Consider the following 18,658-nt stretch of genomic DNA (forward strand, 5'->3'; position numbering starts at 1 on the left):
GGTCTCTTTCAGCATTTCTTGACTCCAAATGACTCCCTGTCATCGTGTCAGCTCCCTGGATAATGCAGGGTATTCCATAAACATCCAGTAATAGGACACAAGGGAAGTACTATTAATGTGTCCCTTTCCTATCAGGTATAGAGGTTTAAAGTTCAAAACAACTGAGAAAAGAAACTTCATTTGTTCTCAATAAATTAATAATGATCCTTCATGGCAAAAAGTTTTCAGGCACAAGTTTGTCTTATCTCAATGTCCAATACTGATAGATATGTTTGTCAATTACTTCTCAAGATGAATCAGGTGTAACTTTAAATAACTAATTCAACAATCCACACAAAATACAGAAACCAAATTATTATTTCTTTAAGAACAATAAACAGAAGAAGGCATTACACAAATATGTCTGAGAATCAAAAGCATGTACTTACTTGGGACAGGCCTAAATAGATGGAGACAGTTTCTGAAATGTACAAAAATTTTCCTTCTTGATTTAGTGCAAATACAAATCCATCCAGGGACTACAGAGTAAGGAAAAAAACAACAACAACAACAAAAAAAAGTGAATAGATTAATAAAAAAATTCTGAATTCCAGATAGAAATAGTTTAAAACAAAGGCATCGCAGAACAAATTGAGCAAAATGTTCTGATTTCTATGAGAGTGGTTTTAATTTGGATCTTTAAGACGATTCCTTTATATTCTGTCTACATTTTAACAAACAGCATATGAGTATATTCCAAAGTTCAAGGACTTATTGTCATGCTTACATCTGCCATATACTGTAAAAAATTTATCTCATTTGCATAACATAAGAAATATACAAAAAATAAAATGTACTTCAATTTTTTTACAGGAAGAAATAAATAGGGAAAACAAATAACTTTACAATCAAATGGTAGATAAGAAGATCCCCCCCCCATCCCCCAGAATCAAAGTAGCGCATTTCCACTTCCAAAAACTGAAAAGAGAAAATAAAATCCTACCATCACTCAAACCACTATGGACCTCAATAATTTGTTAATTAATTGAGGATTACACACACACACACGCGTGCGCGCACACACACACACCATTTTCCTTTTGTGAGACAACAAACAAAGCCAATCAGCAGATTACTGTCAAATATGTTTACAGCTTAGGTCTATAGAAATGTTATGAATTTCATCCCTTTGGTGTAAAACTCTAGATTAGATTTTATTTTGACAGGTTCAAGTCTTTGGATGTGGTTTCCGTTGCAACTGCAAAAATCAAAATACAACTACACAGATTAATGCATACCTTTTGAAACATGAGTGCAGTTAATAAACAAAGGACTGTATTCTAAACTGACACACAGAGTAAATCACTGCACATCAAGATGGAAATATACCTCTAGGAATAAGAGCAAATCTTCAGTAGGAAGAAACTGCCTTTCATACACTATATGTGCCTTCGCTTTTATGCTTTTTGTGAGGCTGATTACTGGCAAACAAACATTCACTATTGCCAAGTAAAATCACAAAATTCCAGAAATTAGAAATGCTAAAACAACTCAGAAAATAAGAAACACCCTAAATGATGGGATGAGCAAGAAACAATCCCAAAAAAATCCCATCCCAAATATCTCCTTGGGATAAAGGCATGTGTAAAGTAGAAATATAACTGTAGCATTAGAGAGAATAAACCTGGTTTTGGAAGAAAAAATGAGAGATGCACACAAATTTGATGGAGATATATGATGACAAAGTCATGATTTCACTCCTTTTCAAATACAGAACAGTGATTTCTGAGGGTTTTTAATTTTTTTTATTCTTCTGCTTCTTGATTAATTTCTAACACGCTGCTGGTCAGAAGCTGTCTTTGGCAAGTGTTCACCCCTCTCTGATGTAGTAGGTGGTGGAATTAGTTCAAAAAATCTGTGTTTTCTAAAAAAGAATAAACCACATATCGGAAAACAAACCCTCACTAAAGACACTGCATTAAAGAAAGACTCTAATTTATATTTATGAATTAATAAAAATGTAAATCTACATAGATTTCCTTCATGTAAAAACATTTATATTATGCAAGCCATTTATGGCCTCTTATAAATCATCATCATTTCTTTTCAAATGATTAACATCAGTTCCTTGAATTTTAACATCAATAACAGGTGGAAAATTTGGAACTATGAAGTTCAAATTTAGATCCATACAAGGACAATCAAAACCTTTACATATTTGATCTCCCCTACTACGTACCACTTCTTTTGCTACTACCCACTTTCCCCACCACAGAAAGATCAGAAGAGTAAATCTTTAAACTTCTTGGTTTACGTTTTCATGATCCGCTGTCCCATGTTCCTCTGAGGAAATTGGTTTAATCCTCTGTTAGAAATAAAACTGAGAACTGTCACCCTGATTCCCTGGCCACCTATATATGTTGTTGCTGGAACGCCATTCTCCACAAGCAACAATAAATTGCCACACTGAATCAGACTAACAGCCTGTGTGCAGTGGTTGGTTTTCCTGGGTGTGACAGTGTGTACCTAGATGCTTCAGAACAGTGTGTGCGATATCCATAATGGTTATGTGGGTAATGACAAGCCTACTAGAAGTTTCTAACCTCAGATTGTTACTAGTTGGCATGACAATATCGGATCTTCCTTACAATTATTTTTTATAACTAGTGTGCTCAAGACTTTTTTTTTTTTTAATATCCAGTTATGTTCTTGGCCTAACCATATCTTGAGGAAAGAAGTTTCACAGGTTATTTGTGTATCATACAAAAACAACATTCCTCTTCTCAGTTTTTTACACATCCAGGCTTTTAGTGTGGTCTCCTTGCTCTTTTACTCAAGAGTTACATACAGTTGGAGCATATTTATGATCTGTTCTGTTTAGTACACTGCATTACTGTGTAATTATCTGGCATATCTGGATAGAGTTTTGTAAGAACAGCAAAATATAATTGTCTGAGTCACTGATGGCTTTCCTGCTTCTTTTCTATGCATCATCTTATTTAGGAATTCAGGCTTCTTAGTGAAACAAAAGTATGAAGAAAGCTTTTAGTACTGATTAGGCAGAAATGTTTTCCTCAGTGTCATTTTGGAATTGGCTTAAACCAGTTTTGCTGGAAAAATATAAATAAATAAAACTATCTCTGGTCAACACAACCGTACAAAGAAATTTCAGCCTTCATGGCTAAAGTCTGGAAAGTCATCAGCAATTAGGAAGAGTGTTAAAGTGAGAAGTGTTATACATCCTAAGCACTTGCTACTTTTTCATGCCATTGACTCTGATTTTCTCTTTTCAGTTAAACGGTTTTAATTCTTTACCCTTTTCTTCTCTTTCTTTCTGGGAGACTATTCCTTACTTTTGCCTCCTAGTTTTACAAGGGAGGTAACTAAGGAGGCACCACTGATGGACTGGCAGGGCCAATGCAGCATACCCGCAACTCCTTTGGCTTCTTGCGTGATTAGTCAGTTCCCGTGCCATAAAATTAGTTCATTATGCCAAATGAGACTACTAAGTCATGGTGAGTCCTTCTTTCTCCATTTCCTTTCCCTTCTCCCTGAAGTTATGTTTGGGTACAAATACTACCGAATTCAGCATTTTGTTCAATAGACCAAAATCAGAAAGTTTATTTAATTATATTTTGAAAAAGCCACTGATTAATAGCTAATGGAACAGCTACCTACTCCATGCCCAAAATACAAAGACATTAGAACAAAGGCCCCAGGTACCAAGCTTGAGTCCTAATACCTAAGAAAAATGACAGTAAAAATAGAGGGAGAAATAGCCACGTTCCAATGAAAGGCAGCTCCTCCCACCAGTATGAAAGGGCTGAGATGGACCACTTTTGTGACAATGTTGTTGTTCCTTATACAGGTCAAACAGTAGTTCTGAAGGACTGTCTCATTCGTTATTCATAGGTATTATTTATGAATATTTATTATTTAAGTAATGCGTGTTGAAATTTTTCAATTTTTCATAAAGCGTATGTCCTTTGTGCATGCCAAGACAGCAGCAGCCTTCAGAGAAGGTGGCAGGCAACATAACAAAGGTTATGTTATATACTGAAGAAGAGTATGTGATACCATTGTATACTACCTATTTACAAACAATTTTTTTTTTTAATGAGAAATCTCTGGAAGTATTGTTCATATTACTTATGTATAACTAAGGACACAATAAATGTGAGAAGGGTACTGGATTTAGTGAGCTTTCAAATCTCTCTTTAAAAATGAGCGCCACAGTGTAATTTCCAGCCAGAATTTCCAAACAGTTTCACTGTAGTTCAAAGGCAGATAGGATTCCTGTTTCAGATGTTCCACAGTTATCATCAACTACAATACAGAAATAGGGCTTGCAAAGGTAACTGTTTTTTCATAAAACATCCTATTTTCATTGAAGCAAAGGCCATGAATATAAAGGGAGAGCCTTTTCTGTTACGAAAATATTCTTGAGTTCATTTCTTTTTTAATTTTGTAAATTAAGTTGACTGTCAGAAACTCAGTCCTATCCCATCTAGTGTGGCAGCTGCAAAAGGGTCAGGGTGACCCCAAATGCGAATTTTGAGGACAATCCAATTTAAGGAAGACTGCCAACTTCTTGTTTAAACCTACACTTACTGGTTTTATGCAAAATGTGATTAAAGCTGAAGTTCCCTAGTACTTTTGATTTCAGAAAATCATTATGTATTATGCTGTTTCAATCACCACAGGCTACTTTTTAATTTTTTAACTGCCCCACTGTTTTCAACAGGCGCCAATTAAGATTCTGGGGTCAAAGGGTTAATTACATCTTCTTACCCACTATGTAGAATTTTCTGATTATTAACCAAGGTTGGATTAAGATGAAAAAGAACCGACACAAATGTTAATGCTTGCCCCTCCTCGAGAAGATTTATCATAATACCATGCTGAAATCTATATGCTTTCTTCAAAGCTGTTAGAGAATGAAATCTTAGAGGAAACACTAAAATAAATGCTTTAAAGACATACAAGTATCTGATTTATTGAGCCAGTTTTCTTATTCCTGCAAACTGTTCTAAACTAGCCAGACAGGACTGATATAAGATTTCCTTTGTTACATACAAGCAAGTCAATGTGGTAGACACGAAGGAAGTGAGACTCAGATGTAAAAGTCACTAGCTACAGCACCTCTGAATAATAATGCCAATAATTATAATTTACATCCTCTGACATCAGAATAATATGAAAATGTAAAGCACAGGTTTTTAACCCAAAATACCAAGTGCCTCTTACAGTATTTGTAGAATAGTGAGGTTAGTTCCTCTCAGGATATGAAACCCACTATACCACTTTGACCGACTATGTGCTAATGTATAATGCATCGTACTAAATGGATTTATATTTGTCAGAGGAATTTTGTCCCAGCCATTTTTGCATATTCCTACTACAGGCAAATTTAATTCACTGGAGTCTTACTACAGTGTCCTTCTGGAGAATATCCTCATATTTCATACTATCCATGAAGTCCCTAATTCTTTCTAGTGTATTCTGATGCTGCAAAAAACCCTGTTACCCTGACCTAAACTCCAGTTAGAGTGAAAAATTACCAGTAGGCTAGGTTATTTTAATGACAGATTATTTTAAACTAAGCCTTCACCATCTGTTCCACCCCCTAATTATGAATGCAAAAAGAACATATTTCACAATTACATCAGTAAAAAGTAAGATATACATGATTTAAATGCATGCATGTGTTCTTTGTCCAATGCAGCATGCATCTGTGATGTTTTTCTCATCATTCAGGCTCTGATCAGGAGCTAGGGGCTGGGGAAGGGAATACTCCCCCTGATAAAACAGATTAATTGATATACTAAACTTTTTCCTGGCAAACAGATCATCTTAATTAGAATTTTTCACTGTTATGACATAATGATATTATAAATGGAGCTGAGCATTAATTTGAGGACAAAGCCTGTCACCAATTAGACATACAACATTCAGTATCAGCAAAAATATTTTACTCTTTTTTTAAAAGAAAGGCAGCATTGGATGCAACTGACATTTACAAGAGCAAATAGTTCCTCTCATAATAAACATATCATTGCACAATTCATTTATTGTGTTACAGTATGGCTTAAAAAACATGATTTACTAAAGAAAGCAACAAAAAAGTAAGTTTCATTTCAACATGGCAACCATTCTTGGATGCAGGTTTAAAATGAAATAAAAGGCATAAATGGTGGCTAACAAAAATCCGATTCAAAGCCTCAATGCCCATCTACTGTGCTCTCACTATTAAGATATCAGAGCAATATCCTCCAGCAACACCAACAAACATACAAAAGCATAACTACTTAGGTGGAAAATCTGACCTTGGGCTCTCACAATTAAGTACGAGACATATGGAGTATTATTCCTGGAAATGGGATTTTACGTGGGATGTATTTGATACACATGAATAAAAATGAGCAACTAAAGTTTGATCATCTACTGATGTAAAAAAACCTCTAGAAGCTTTATTCCTCCTCTTCAGCCTTTTTAATGCCTTGCAGAAAGCAAAACAAAACAAAAGTCCAAATAAAATAAAAAGGCATAGGACTTCTTGATGTGTTCTTTGGGCTACAAGCTTTTTACCACTGAGTAAAAATCCAAAACATCAAACACATAGAAAACCCTGTTTTCAGCTCTCATACCACTGCCATTTTTTCAATCACAGTCCACCATAATGGTTATATGGCTACATGACCACAGACTCCTTGTGAATTAATGACACATATTTGGCAACAAAGCAACATGTATTTGGCACCAAAACAACTACCATAAAAAAAAATGAGGTAAGAGAACAAGCTCAAAGGATGTGGTTAGAATGGACTTTGATGCCAGCTTCCTAATTTGTCATCTTCGTGCTCTTTGCTCGTGTGGTCAGGATGCAATTTATGACAACGAGAAGTGCCAAAAAATAAATGTGTCCGTAATAAGGAGGTCTGCTTTACAGCTCGAAGCCAAGAAATGAAGGAGAAAGGGTAAACTTTACTGACTCCCTTGATGCATCTTTCACCAGACTTAAAGAATAACTATGTTTATGTAACCAAAGCAACAAAAACTTGCAGGGGCAGATTTACTACTTGATTAGAAAAAACAGATTTTGTTCCAGATCAGAACCACTGCGATAGCGGAGGATGTACAGGAGAAAAGTTTAGAGGGAAGAATAATGTTTAAAGGTGGCAGTCAGGTTCTTAAGGTGTACTCCTAGGTTTATTCACTGATAATAGATTGACAAGTATCAGAGATGAGCCTAAGAATCACAGAAAGATTACAATCTCTAAGAGATGGGAGTTCAAGAAAAAAATCAAAAATTAAGAGTTTGGCAAGTTTTTGGATACAAAAAGCAATAAAGTATTTTTGGGGATCTCTGCCTTGTAGATAGCAATTTAATTTTTTTCTAGAAGGCCATTCTATATTGCTGCAAAATCCCAAACCATCCTGACTGCATAGCAGAAACTGCACCATGAAAGTTGTTAGATTTGCTGAAAAGTTGGCATCACAGCAGGGGAAAAAAAATATCCTTGGGTTATATTGCAATGCTATTAAAAGAGAGAAATAGTGAGGCTTACTAATGTGAAAAAAAAACCCCAAAAGTCCAGGACAGACAGCTTGCATTTATTCTGCACCCAGTTTATCACAAGATAATTTTTTTTTTGTCCAAACCCCTTCATATAACATGCAGACAATTGTATCAATGCCAAGATACAGATAAGAACCACAAAACTGAGTTACATGATAGAAACCAGATGATCTTTAATTATCTCCATGAAATTTTTCGGTCAAATACTTGTACTGTTTTGCTATATCCTCTATATCTGCTCATTATTATGCTTCTGTTTGATTAACTGATCTAAATTTCTGGGCTGAACTGCTGAAATACTTCATGCAGGTTTTCATGTAGAAGACACACTGATGTGCATTGAGGGAATTAAACTATTTGTTAGAAGTGGTCTGACACCCACGACAGTGTTAGCATTGCTGAAGTCAGCTGGCTGCGCAGGTTATTTTAACTTATATGTTAGGCTTCCATGGCATTAAGATTTTAAACTGTCTGATGACCTGCTAGAGCTTGAAGGTTTTAGATTGTTTTTCAGTGATGGTGAGGAGGCAATCTTTCTTGAGTAAAATATTTTAGGTGATGAGTAGTATCCACTAACAAGAAATAGGAAGTATGAGTTTACCTTTGCTTCTTTTGGAACAAGTGGAAAATGGTAAGTGATACAGTAATCTTTTACATGACAAACAGACAATTTCATAGTATTTTTATTGCAAGAAGATATTCAATAAACTGTACATTCCTTGTGTCCCTATCAGTGGTTTCCAGGCTGTGGTCCTCCATCTGACTGATTTCAGCCTGAACTATTCTAACTGAAAACTGAACTATTCAACAATCTGGACAATCTGAACTATTCATTCTGAACAACGTCAACCTGAACTGTTTGAAGGGCCTGTGAAAGGTAACCGAGAAAAGTAAGCTTACTTTCCATAGACTTAAATTAACCACCCACTATTTAAACCACTACTGGTACACACACACACACACACACAAAAAAAAAGGGTTAAAAACTGCTGTTCTCATTAACAAATGCTGTTTTTCATTGTCCATTCTTCTGCATAAATGATTCATTACTAAAAAACCCCACTGTTTATATTAGTACATGCAGTCAATGGCTTGATGCCCAAGTGGAGAACGGTGACGAGTGGCGTTCCTCAGGGGTCGGTACTGGGACCGGCACTGTTCAACATGTTTGTCGGCAACATGGACAGTGGGATCGAATGCACCCTCAGCAAGTTTGCCGACGACTGTGTGGTGTGGTTGACACACTGGAGGGAGGGGATGTCATCCAGAAGGACCTTGACAGCTGTGAGATGTGGGCCTGTGTGAACCTCATGAAATTCAACAAGGCCAAGTGCAAGGTCCTGCACATGGGTCAGGGCAATCCCAAGCACAGCTATAGGCTGGGAGAGGAATGGATGGAGAGCAGCCTTGAGGAGAAGGACTTGGGAGTGTTGGTGGATGATAAACTCAACACGACCCAGCAATGTGCGCTTGCAGCCCAGAAAGCCAACCATATTCTGGGCTGCATCAAAAGAAGTGTGACCAGCAGGTCGAGGGAGGTGATCCTGCCCCTCTACTCTGCTCTTGTGAGACCCCACCTGGAGTACTGCGTCCAGCTCTGGGGACCCCAATATAAGAAGGACATGGACCTGTTGGAGAGAGTCCAGAGGAGGGCCACAAAGATGATCAGAGGGCTGGAGCACCTCTCCTATGAGGACAGGCTGAGAGAGTTGGGGTTGTTCAGCCTGGAGAAATGAAGGCTCCAGGGAGACCTTAGAGCAGCCTTCCAGTACCTGAAGGGGCTACAGGAAAGCTGGGGAGGGACCGTTCATCAGGGCGTGTAGTGATAGGACAAGGGGTAATGGGTTTAAGCTAAAAGAGGGTCGATTTAGATTAGATATTAGGAAGAAATTCTTCACTGTGAGGGTGATGAGGCACAGGAACAGGTTGCCCAGAGAAGCTGTGGATGCCCCCTCCCTGGCAGTGTTCAAGGCCAGGTTGGATGGGGCTTTGGGCAACCTGGTCTAGTGGAGGGTGTCCCTGTCCGTGGCAGGGGGGTTGGAACTAGATGGTCTTTGAGGTCCTTTCCAACCCAAACCATTCTGTGATTCTATGATCCTACGATTCTATACTAAACACTGTTGAAAACCTCTGAAGTTAAAATCTTACTAGGCAGAATATTTACACTCTTTGTTATTCTCTTTTCTGAGAAGACTATATGTATTAGTGTAAAGAAAAAGAGAGAAAAAGGGCTCCTGAGGGAGGGATTTAACACTGTCTCACTTAATTAAAATTCAATTTTGTGGGAGTTGTGTATTAAAGCACTGACCTTTCATCTTTATGATGCCAATTCCTGATGAGCTCCTACCCTTCAATTATATAGGATTCCTAGTGTTGGTTGCAGACTGTTTGGACAGCAGATTGTGATGCCAATTACTGCATCCATCTAATACAATCAACTATATCTATTTAGGATGAGACTTATACAGAGATTACATTATATATCTCTTACTCTGCGAATGTAATCACTTTGGGTCAGGATTAAGTGTACACCTGGCTGTGGACTGGCTTTGCTTTGGATACACAGGATTTGAATATCTGAAAATATATATATATATATATATAGTGGTTTCCGCCCTTTGGTGGTACAAATATTCCAATCACATATGCATTTGTGCACCGAGAGGTGCTGCCCCAAGTAAAGGACTAGACACTGTATGCACCTGCATAATGTTTACTACCACGAGTGCCAAAACTGAAAGAGTAAGGTGACCCAGGAGCAGGAGCTACGATAAATAGTGAGAGTTGGCAGAATGAGGGCTGAGTTCCCAGACCTGCACCTCACACCACACAGCAAGAGATTGTGGGAACCTGATCTGACTGCACTGCTGTGCAGGTAGAAGCACCTACATGAGCACAACTGATTGTGGGAGCAATAAGTATTGTTGTGAATGTTATTGTTTCCAATGCTGCAATTTTAAAGCCTTTTTGTGTTATGTATGAATATTTCAGTTTATGTAAGCTCCATTCAAATTGATCTTACGTTCATTGTATATCTGCATGTTTGGTTAGCTTTTCTTTCAATCTATACAATCTGACACTATATGAAAGGAAACAGATAAAGGTATCTAAATGTTTGTTGTCCAAAAAAACTAGGTGAAAAAATTACAGGGAAGAATTTGTGATACAGAGTTAATTGCACTCTTAAAATAACACCTGCATTCAGTAGGTACTCAGATGCTCTGGTGATTGATCCTGACAATCGGCTTGCTAGAATTAGACCTCTAGCCCAGAACTGAGTACATGTGTTCTCACTTGCATCACACAATTTCATACATATGAAGCAGAGAGGCTGTGCTCAAGGAAGAACAGGATGAGGGGCTTATGTTTAGCATATTTAATCTATTAGATGGCAATACAGACAACCAAAATAGACTTGAATGAGAAATTGAGTTGAGTTCTTTGCCTAGCATATAATTCTGATTTATACTGTTCTTGAAAGAAGAACATGTTGAGAATATTTTATAGACAATGGAATATAGAGATAATAAGAACACAGACTATTAAGAACAAATCCAAAGTCCATTCAATCCAGTGCCGTTTCTAACTGTAACCCTTAGCAGATACATGGTAAAAAATAAAAACCTGTGTTCTTGTCTTTAGCCTCTTATCCCATGTAATAATGGAAAGAAGACAGAACCTGGTCCTAATCAGCTGGGAATTCCTCCAGCTGTCATTAATCCTTGTACTAATGCAGGACAGCAGTTTGCTATACCAATTCTTTCTCCACCTATGGGAGTGTGGAACATTTCCACAGATGTCCACTCTGAAGTCTTCTAGGATCCATATGCAGCTGGACTAAATTAAACCAGCTGTTTGCTTTTCCAGTAAAGATCAGTACATAAAAGCCTCCAGAACTGTTACTGCCACTTGACTCCTCAGTCCTGTGACCCTTGAAACGAGAAGAATCTGAACTGGCATGAATCAGAATCTGCTAGTTACCAGAATTTAGGTTTATAGAGGTGTGAGGTGTTTCCACCCCTCTACTCTGCTCTCCCACCTGGAGTACTGCGTCCAGCTCTGGGGACCCCAATATAAGAAGGACATGGACCTGTTGGAGAGAGTCCAGAGGAGGGCCACAAAGATGATCAGAGGGCTGGAGCACCTCTCCTATGAGGATAGGCTGAGAGAGTTGGGGTTGTTCAGCCTGGAGAAATGAAGGCTCCAGGGAGACCTTAGAGCAGCCTTCCAGTACCTGAAGGGGCCCACAGGAAAGCTGGGGAGGGACCATTCATCAGGGCGTGTAGTGATAGGACAAGGGGTAGTGGGTTTAAACTAAAAGAGGGTCAATTTAGATTAGATGTTAGAAAGAAATTCTTTACTGTGAGGGTGGTGAGGCACTGGAATAGGTTGCCCAGAGAAGTTGCGGATGCCCCCTCCCTGGCAGTGTTCAAGGCCAGGTTGGATGGGGCTTTGGGCAACCTGGTCTAGTGGAGGGTGTCCCTGTCCATGGCAGGGAGGTTGGAACTAGATGGTCTTTGAGGTCCCTTCCAACCCAAGCCATTCTATAATTATATATATAGATTAAAAAAACACAAGCAAACAAAAAAACCCCACCACCCACAAAACTATAACCCTTTGAGGTCTGGATTGTGAAGTGGTTCTTCCAACTTTGAAATTAGTTTCCTCTACTCTGCATGTCTTTGTTCTGCTAACAGCATTCCAATTCATGGCTAGTTTTTGCTAGATTTGACAGCACGCAGAGGTCTCAGAGAAATTCCTACAGGTTTGGTGAGAACAGACTGATAATGGAGACAAGACCCTCTGAGAGCCTTTGCAGCAGTAAAGGCTGGACTATGAGTTCCTATGGTATTAGACATCACAAAACAGAGACTTTACAAATGACCCGAGCATTGAAAAAGCCTCAGCTAGGTTGTCTTAGACACAAAAGTCAATAGGAGACAAGATGGAAATCCACAGAAAACTATGCTGTGCTATTCTGGTACCCGTAGAAGAACTGGTTTCCATTCACTCATCCGTGCAGTTAAGAACAGGGAACATAGGAGTACTGTGAATATGTGGGACTAACAGAAAAACAAACTATGAACTTCCTGAAACAAGTTAGAGACTTCATTAATACTAGAAATATTGCAAAATCTTCCCCTGAGGTAATTATCCATTACATCTGCATTCTATACAGTAAAGTTGGTATCTCTGTGCTGGGTTGCAGTACTTTCTTCAAGGGTTTTGAGGTTACAGTGCTTCACGCCAGAAGTACATTTCACACAAAAGTGGGGAATGCACATTTATGTGAAAATCAGTTATCCTGACAGAATTGGACGTCTGGTCCTGAATGATTTCAGGAAATCAACTCAGTTTGCCACTACAAAACACCATTGCTATGTTGACCTCCCACTTCGGTTTCACAGCTGGAATATGAAACCAGATGAGAAGACAGCATGTAGCTCTGCCATCAACAGGACTCTAATCTCACCCTAGGCTGTGAGGAAATACTGTATTTCTCCCTCCCTCGCTTTCTTCCTCCTTCTTTTTTTTTTTTTTCTTTCCCGGAGCTCACCTCTAATGCCTGTGTAGGTAAAGATAAGTATGGATTTTGCTATTTACCAGCTCATTGCATAAATTCAAGCATATCAACAGCACAGAGCAGCTCTTTCAGTGAAAAAGGTTTATATTTTTTTTTAAATACAAGCTAATATATTATAGTGGTACCTCTGACTGCTGTGATAATTAAGGGCCTGTTTGTATTTCCATAATAAAATCCTATTTTCAAGGGTGGGGAAGGGTGAGTGGGTTATGATTTGTCCCTAACAAATGGACACACATGAAACACAAGGTTTCCACCAAGAATATGGTTTTTTTCCTTTTAAAGGCAGTTTCACAGTAACCATGTGAAAATGTTCTCTATTTTTACCACAGGGTTTCAGTGTGCAGCCACACTATCATGACATGCCCTTAAGGGGTCCCCTGGAGCAGCTGCAGCATAAAGTATCAATAACCTCCTCATCAAAGGGTGCTCAAGATTTCCTTGACACTGCAGAGTACAGTAGCTGACGGTTGTGCCAATAATCCACGCACCACATTAACTAAAAAGGCCCAAATAAGTCTTGACACCACCAACCTTAATGCTATTTATTGCACATGTCAACAATCTATATGTTGTATCCTGTGTCCCAAGTAGGAAGTGACATGATTGCTCCACACTGTTACTATCCTTTTCACTCCAATTTGTAACAGACCTGAAGGTTAAAGTCTCTCCCTAAGATGACTGTGGTAAAACTACCTTCAATGGAACTGATGAAAGAAAACTCCTCCTCTTGCCAACTCTTAGCACCATTTTCTTGTTATTCAGAACCACCCAGAGAAGAACAAGGAGGCACTTCTAATTTCTTCTAACTATGATGCTTTAAACACACAGTGTGAGTGCAGCATCCCAGCTTTCCCTGCTTCCATTGTGATATTTTTCTTCTTTCTGCTCCATTAAAAAGCCACATGCATCTGCAATTGTCTCCTGCCTTGAGCAATGTCTTCTTCAAGAGCCTAAGGAATACCTTACGTGTTTGCTCAGCTGTCTAAATCGCAGGCAGTTGTCGTCAGTTATCTGGGCATCTTTACCGTGCAGTTCTGAATTCCTGCTCCTGCTACCTGGAGATCCTGTAATGTTGCATTTTGACACCATCTCTTCTCCCTGATGTAGCCTACTTTCAAGCCTTACTTGTGGCACATCAATGAAAGAACTTCTAGTGCAAGTTTAACTCCAACATTTTTGTAAAAAAATAAAATACAAACCAGTATTTCCTCAAACATCCTTTTATTTTTCCCAGTACCTTCTTTTTTTCTGTGTCTCTTTCCCTTTCCTTAAATCACTGGAAATCTACCTTAAGCCAGAATTAGAATCATAGAATTGTAGAATGGTTTGGGTTGGAAAGGACCTTTAAAGGTCATCTAGTCCAACCCTCCTGCAATGAGCAGGGACATCTTCAACTAGATCAGGTTGCTCAGAGCCCCATCCACCCTGACCTTGAATGTTTCCAGGGTTGGGACATCTACCACCTCTCTGGGCAACCTACTTCAGTGTTTCACCACTCTCATTGTAAAAAATTTCTTCCTTATATCTAGTCTGAATCTACCCCCTTTTAGTTTAAAACCATTACTCCTTGTCCTAATCAAATAGGCAACTAGATGTCGTCAGTGCTTTTTATGCTGCTGTGTGAATGTCTTTCCAGTTCAGATTCTGTTCTGTTACCATGCCCAAATGAACATGCTGCCTGACACACAACAGAGAAAGCAGCATAGATAGATTTCTGCATGTAAATTTGCCATTTTAATTGGCAGAAACCCTTCCAACTTAAAATAAATAAATTTAAGTGGTCATGCTTTAACGAGTTCCGACATTTATCTGAATTTCTTCAATCTGTTTTCAGTCACTATAGTGAAAAAGAAATGGTGTCTTATCAGTCCTTCCCTGATTCTGGTTTGAAACCAGATGGGAAAGAGCAGAAGCACACACACACAAAATAACTACAACAGAAATATAACCAAATGTTTTCCACATCTGAGAAAACTGTTTGAGTTCTGACTAGAGTTTGAAATCTAAACAGTATTTTCACCCTAGTACTATCCTTACAAGGATTATAATTCAACTTGCTAGAGATGATTTCCTACAGTACTTAAGACTGTTTTTATTCTAAATTACATTTTTAATAGAAAATAAAATAAACACAGCAGAGTGCTTAGAAATTCAGAATGCTTTTTGACCCTAAAAGATGGGCATTCATGGTGTATGAATCTTTAAAGCATCCTTGTTTGAAACTGCCATATATCTTGCCATATATTTCTAGTGAAACGTTGTTGGAATAAAATTCTCCTTCACAAGCTTCCTGTGCCATTTCCAAATCCTGCACTGAAGTCACTATGCCACCCACTGATACCACAAACCAGTACTAAAATTATTTATGAAAAATCATATAATACAACAAATGTAGAACTGGAATTTCCAATTAGAAACGCACAAGAAAAAGGAAAAAGTCTGACAAAACCAGTTTTGGAAAGTAAATAGAATGTACATACTACAGCTATTTGAACTTAGTGTCCCAAATTTAAATATCAAATTCTGCCGATAGCTGACTCCTAAAGCTCATACTGATGCCAAAACTATCTCCTTCTGAGGAATCTCACCCTTTTGACACCAAAACTTAATTCAGTGCAGAATTATTGTTTGCTAAACCCCTCTCTAATAGTAATCTGAAACCAAACCAAAAATCTGATAACTGATAAATTTCCTATTGCCTTTATTCCAAATAAAAGATGCTTCAGATACCTTTGTGATAATGTTCATTAAGATATGCAGATAGATCTATAGATAGTCTACAGGCCTCAAAGTTACAATAGATTAGATAAAACCACAGAGTACAGGTTAAAATCACTGTGGATGGCAGATCCATTGCACACGGATTGGAAAGCATTCCTAGAATCTGTGAAGGTAAACCAAAAGATTTTTGTTATTGCTAAGAAAGAGAAAAATTCAAGCTGCATAAACATTGTAAAAGTAATGATTTGATTCGGAAAGCTACAGACAAGAATTTAAATGCACAGAACAAAAAGAAATCCCAGAATTTAGGCTGAAACTTTATAATGATCAGGGAATTTCCAGAGACTAACTACTGATACATACTACCGACATGCTGGATTTGGAGCAAATCCGTACAAATCTATCAATATTTTGCGGTTCACATAGAAACTTATACTACTGTCTATGACCTACTATAATTATAGTCTACACATTACAAGTAGCAATATTTCAAAAATCACAATTATCCAACTACTTAAAAGCTCTTTCCTATTGCACACTAAAATGTTATGCTTCTCATACAAATGCTATCACAGCATAAACTGCTCTTGCAAATATTACAGCTTTAAATAGCATTTACTATTTGTAAATGCTTGGTGAACACAGCAGGTGGCAAAATGATTTAGCATCATGAACAAATACATATGGTTGCTTGAGCCCAAATTTTAGAGCAGATAAACCTATCTTCTGGTCCTTCATTTAATGGACCAGAAACGAGCAAAAAGGCAACTAAACCATTGTACATGTTCTGGCAACTCACTGCTTCAAGTGAACTTTCTCAAATGAAGTACTGTGCTTAAAACAACATAAAAGCAAATCACAGGTCCCACACATTCAACGAATGGCTCATCTACAACATTTCCTCTTACAGTTTGCAAGTAGGATTGTGCACTATGGAAAAAAAATGCAAAGGTAAAAGCCAGAGCACAGTGTTATGTAGTCTAAAATCAATAGACAGAGAGAGGACATTAACCAAGAGGCTAATAAAAAGATGCTGCCCTAGACAGTAACATAAAGAGCCCTGATATATTTTTCTCTTCAAAAATGCTATTCCTTATGCCAATTTTCCCTTAGCACTGCAGTAGTTTCTCTGTGTATATACACGTCATCTTACTTTTTTTGTCTTGTTCCAATTTTATGTTTGCATTTTATTTTCTCATTTCCTTCCTGCTACTCCCCTGTTTCTCTTTACTAGCTTGATGTTTACACAGACCTTTACTAGAATTGCAGGGTTTGGAGAGATCCCATTTTTTTTTCTTTGTTGTAATGCCCACATTTTTTTTCCCAGAGAAAAGATAAGTTTACCCAGAAAATAAAAAGCGAATACAACCTTTTGCTCATCAACAAAGTATGTCTTGTTGTAGCCAGGAATAAGTTAATAAAACAGGGAAAAAGCTTAGTGGCTTAAAGAAAAAAAAAACACCTCCTTGGGGTTATGAACGAACAATGTTGTTTTTTCTTCCCAGCGTGCAAGGATTTAATTAAGTGATAACAGTCACCTTGGGGTGGCTGCACAAGGCAATAATATCTAGGTGAAGAAAAATGCTGAAGAGAGTTGAGTACAGTCAATTTATCTTCAGAGAAGGCAATAAATGAACAAAGCATAGGTATTTGGCTGATTGTTTTGGAATGTTTCCATTACTGATAAACATCAAAATAAAAGGACAAAGATTTGGTATTTTCAGTATCTGAAATGTATTAAATACAGAAAGAAATGAAGGAATAAATCAGTGTGAGGTCATATCCTAGAGTTCTAATTGCAAATGGTTTGGTAATTATTCAAGCTAAACATAGAACAAGGGAATTTTAATGTTGACACAAAGGATAGAAATACAGCTGAGATATGTATTTATAGCAAACACAAAACACTGGATAAATTTCACTCTGGAGAACAAAATTGGTAACTGTAGATGGAAAGAAGTAACATATATTAGACATATATATGCAACTTCATGGCCAGCGACCCAAATTCAAGGATTTAAAAACATGTTTGTGGGAGCTCTTCAGGAAACAAGCAGCAAGCTCAACTATCCGAAAGCCTGTGCTCTGCCACTCTCGTATGCAGAGAGAGACTTGTGAGAAAGAGCAACATGAAGCAGAGAGGAAAGACTACCAGGAAGAAACATTCTCCTTTACCACAAAGCTGCTAACAATTTGCTTCACATTAAGGAATACATGGGCTGTCCTTAGAGAGTTTGACGTGTGCAAAGGAGTCTGAAGGCTATGTACCCATTTCCAGTAACAGTACTTAGTCTTCCGACAGTTAACGCAACTCAGAGTCCAGCTACAATAGTTGTTAGCAAGCGGCATGACTGGCCAAAGTCTCTGCCAAATGGACCCAAATCATGCTTAATCTGGAAGATGGAAGAAACAGCACAAATACACTAATAATCTTGGGAATTCACCACATTCCTTTGCCCCTCTCAAGTTGGAAATTCTCATTTTCCCTTTAATTTTGATACTTTTCCTGAATCTGTCTCCAGCGGTGAGGGAATTGGTAGCTATTTCCTTGAGTTCGCAACCAGGTTAAGTACTCCTCACCCACACACTTCTGCATGAAGAGGATGAAGCCTACAGACAATTGTTTTTTAACTGTGTGGGCAGATATTCTTTCAGAGAGAAGGAACAAGTCAATAATGAATGGCTCATACTGTGTCCTAAGAAAAAATATGAAATGTGTGTGTGAAAGTGTTAGAGCAGACAAGTGTATTGGAGCTTAAAGAGAAACATCAATTTCTGAAAAACATACGACA

At 37.9% G+C, this 18,658-nt stretch overlaps 1 protein-coding gene across 5 annotated transcripts in view; it reads right to left on the reverse strand.

The window, feature by feature from the left end:
* NPAS3 (neuronal PAS domain protein 3) overlaps positions 1–18,658 on the reverse strand; it is a 628,549-nt gene that overhangs the window by 188,863 nt on the left and 421,028 nt on the right. For 4 of the 5 annotated variants that reach the window (XM_075753987.1, XM_075753986.1, XM_075753990.1 and 1 more), the window contains one exon: positions 429–518. The exons of the other annotated variant lie outside the window; for it this stretch is intronic. In XM_075753987.1, coding sequence (XP_075610102.1) covers positions 429–518 — 90 coding nt within the window. The remainder of the gene's footprint in view (positions 1–428; positions 519–18,658) is intronic. 5 annotated transcript variants of the gene reach the window in all.

This window comes from Balearica regulorum, chromosome 5 (genome assembly GCF_011004875.1).
Source record: "Balearica regulorum gibbericeps isolate bBalReg1 chromosome 5, bBalReg1.pri, whole genome shotgun sequence".
NCBI classification, from domain to species: Eukaryota; Metazoa; Chordata; class Aves; order Gruiformes; family Gruidae; genus Balearica; species Balearica regulorum.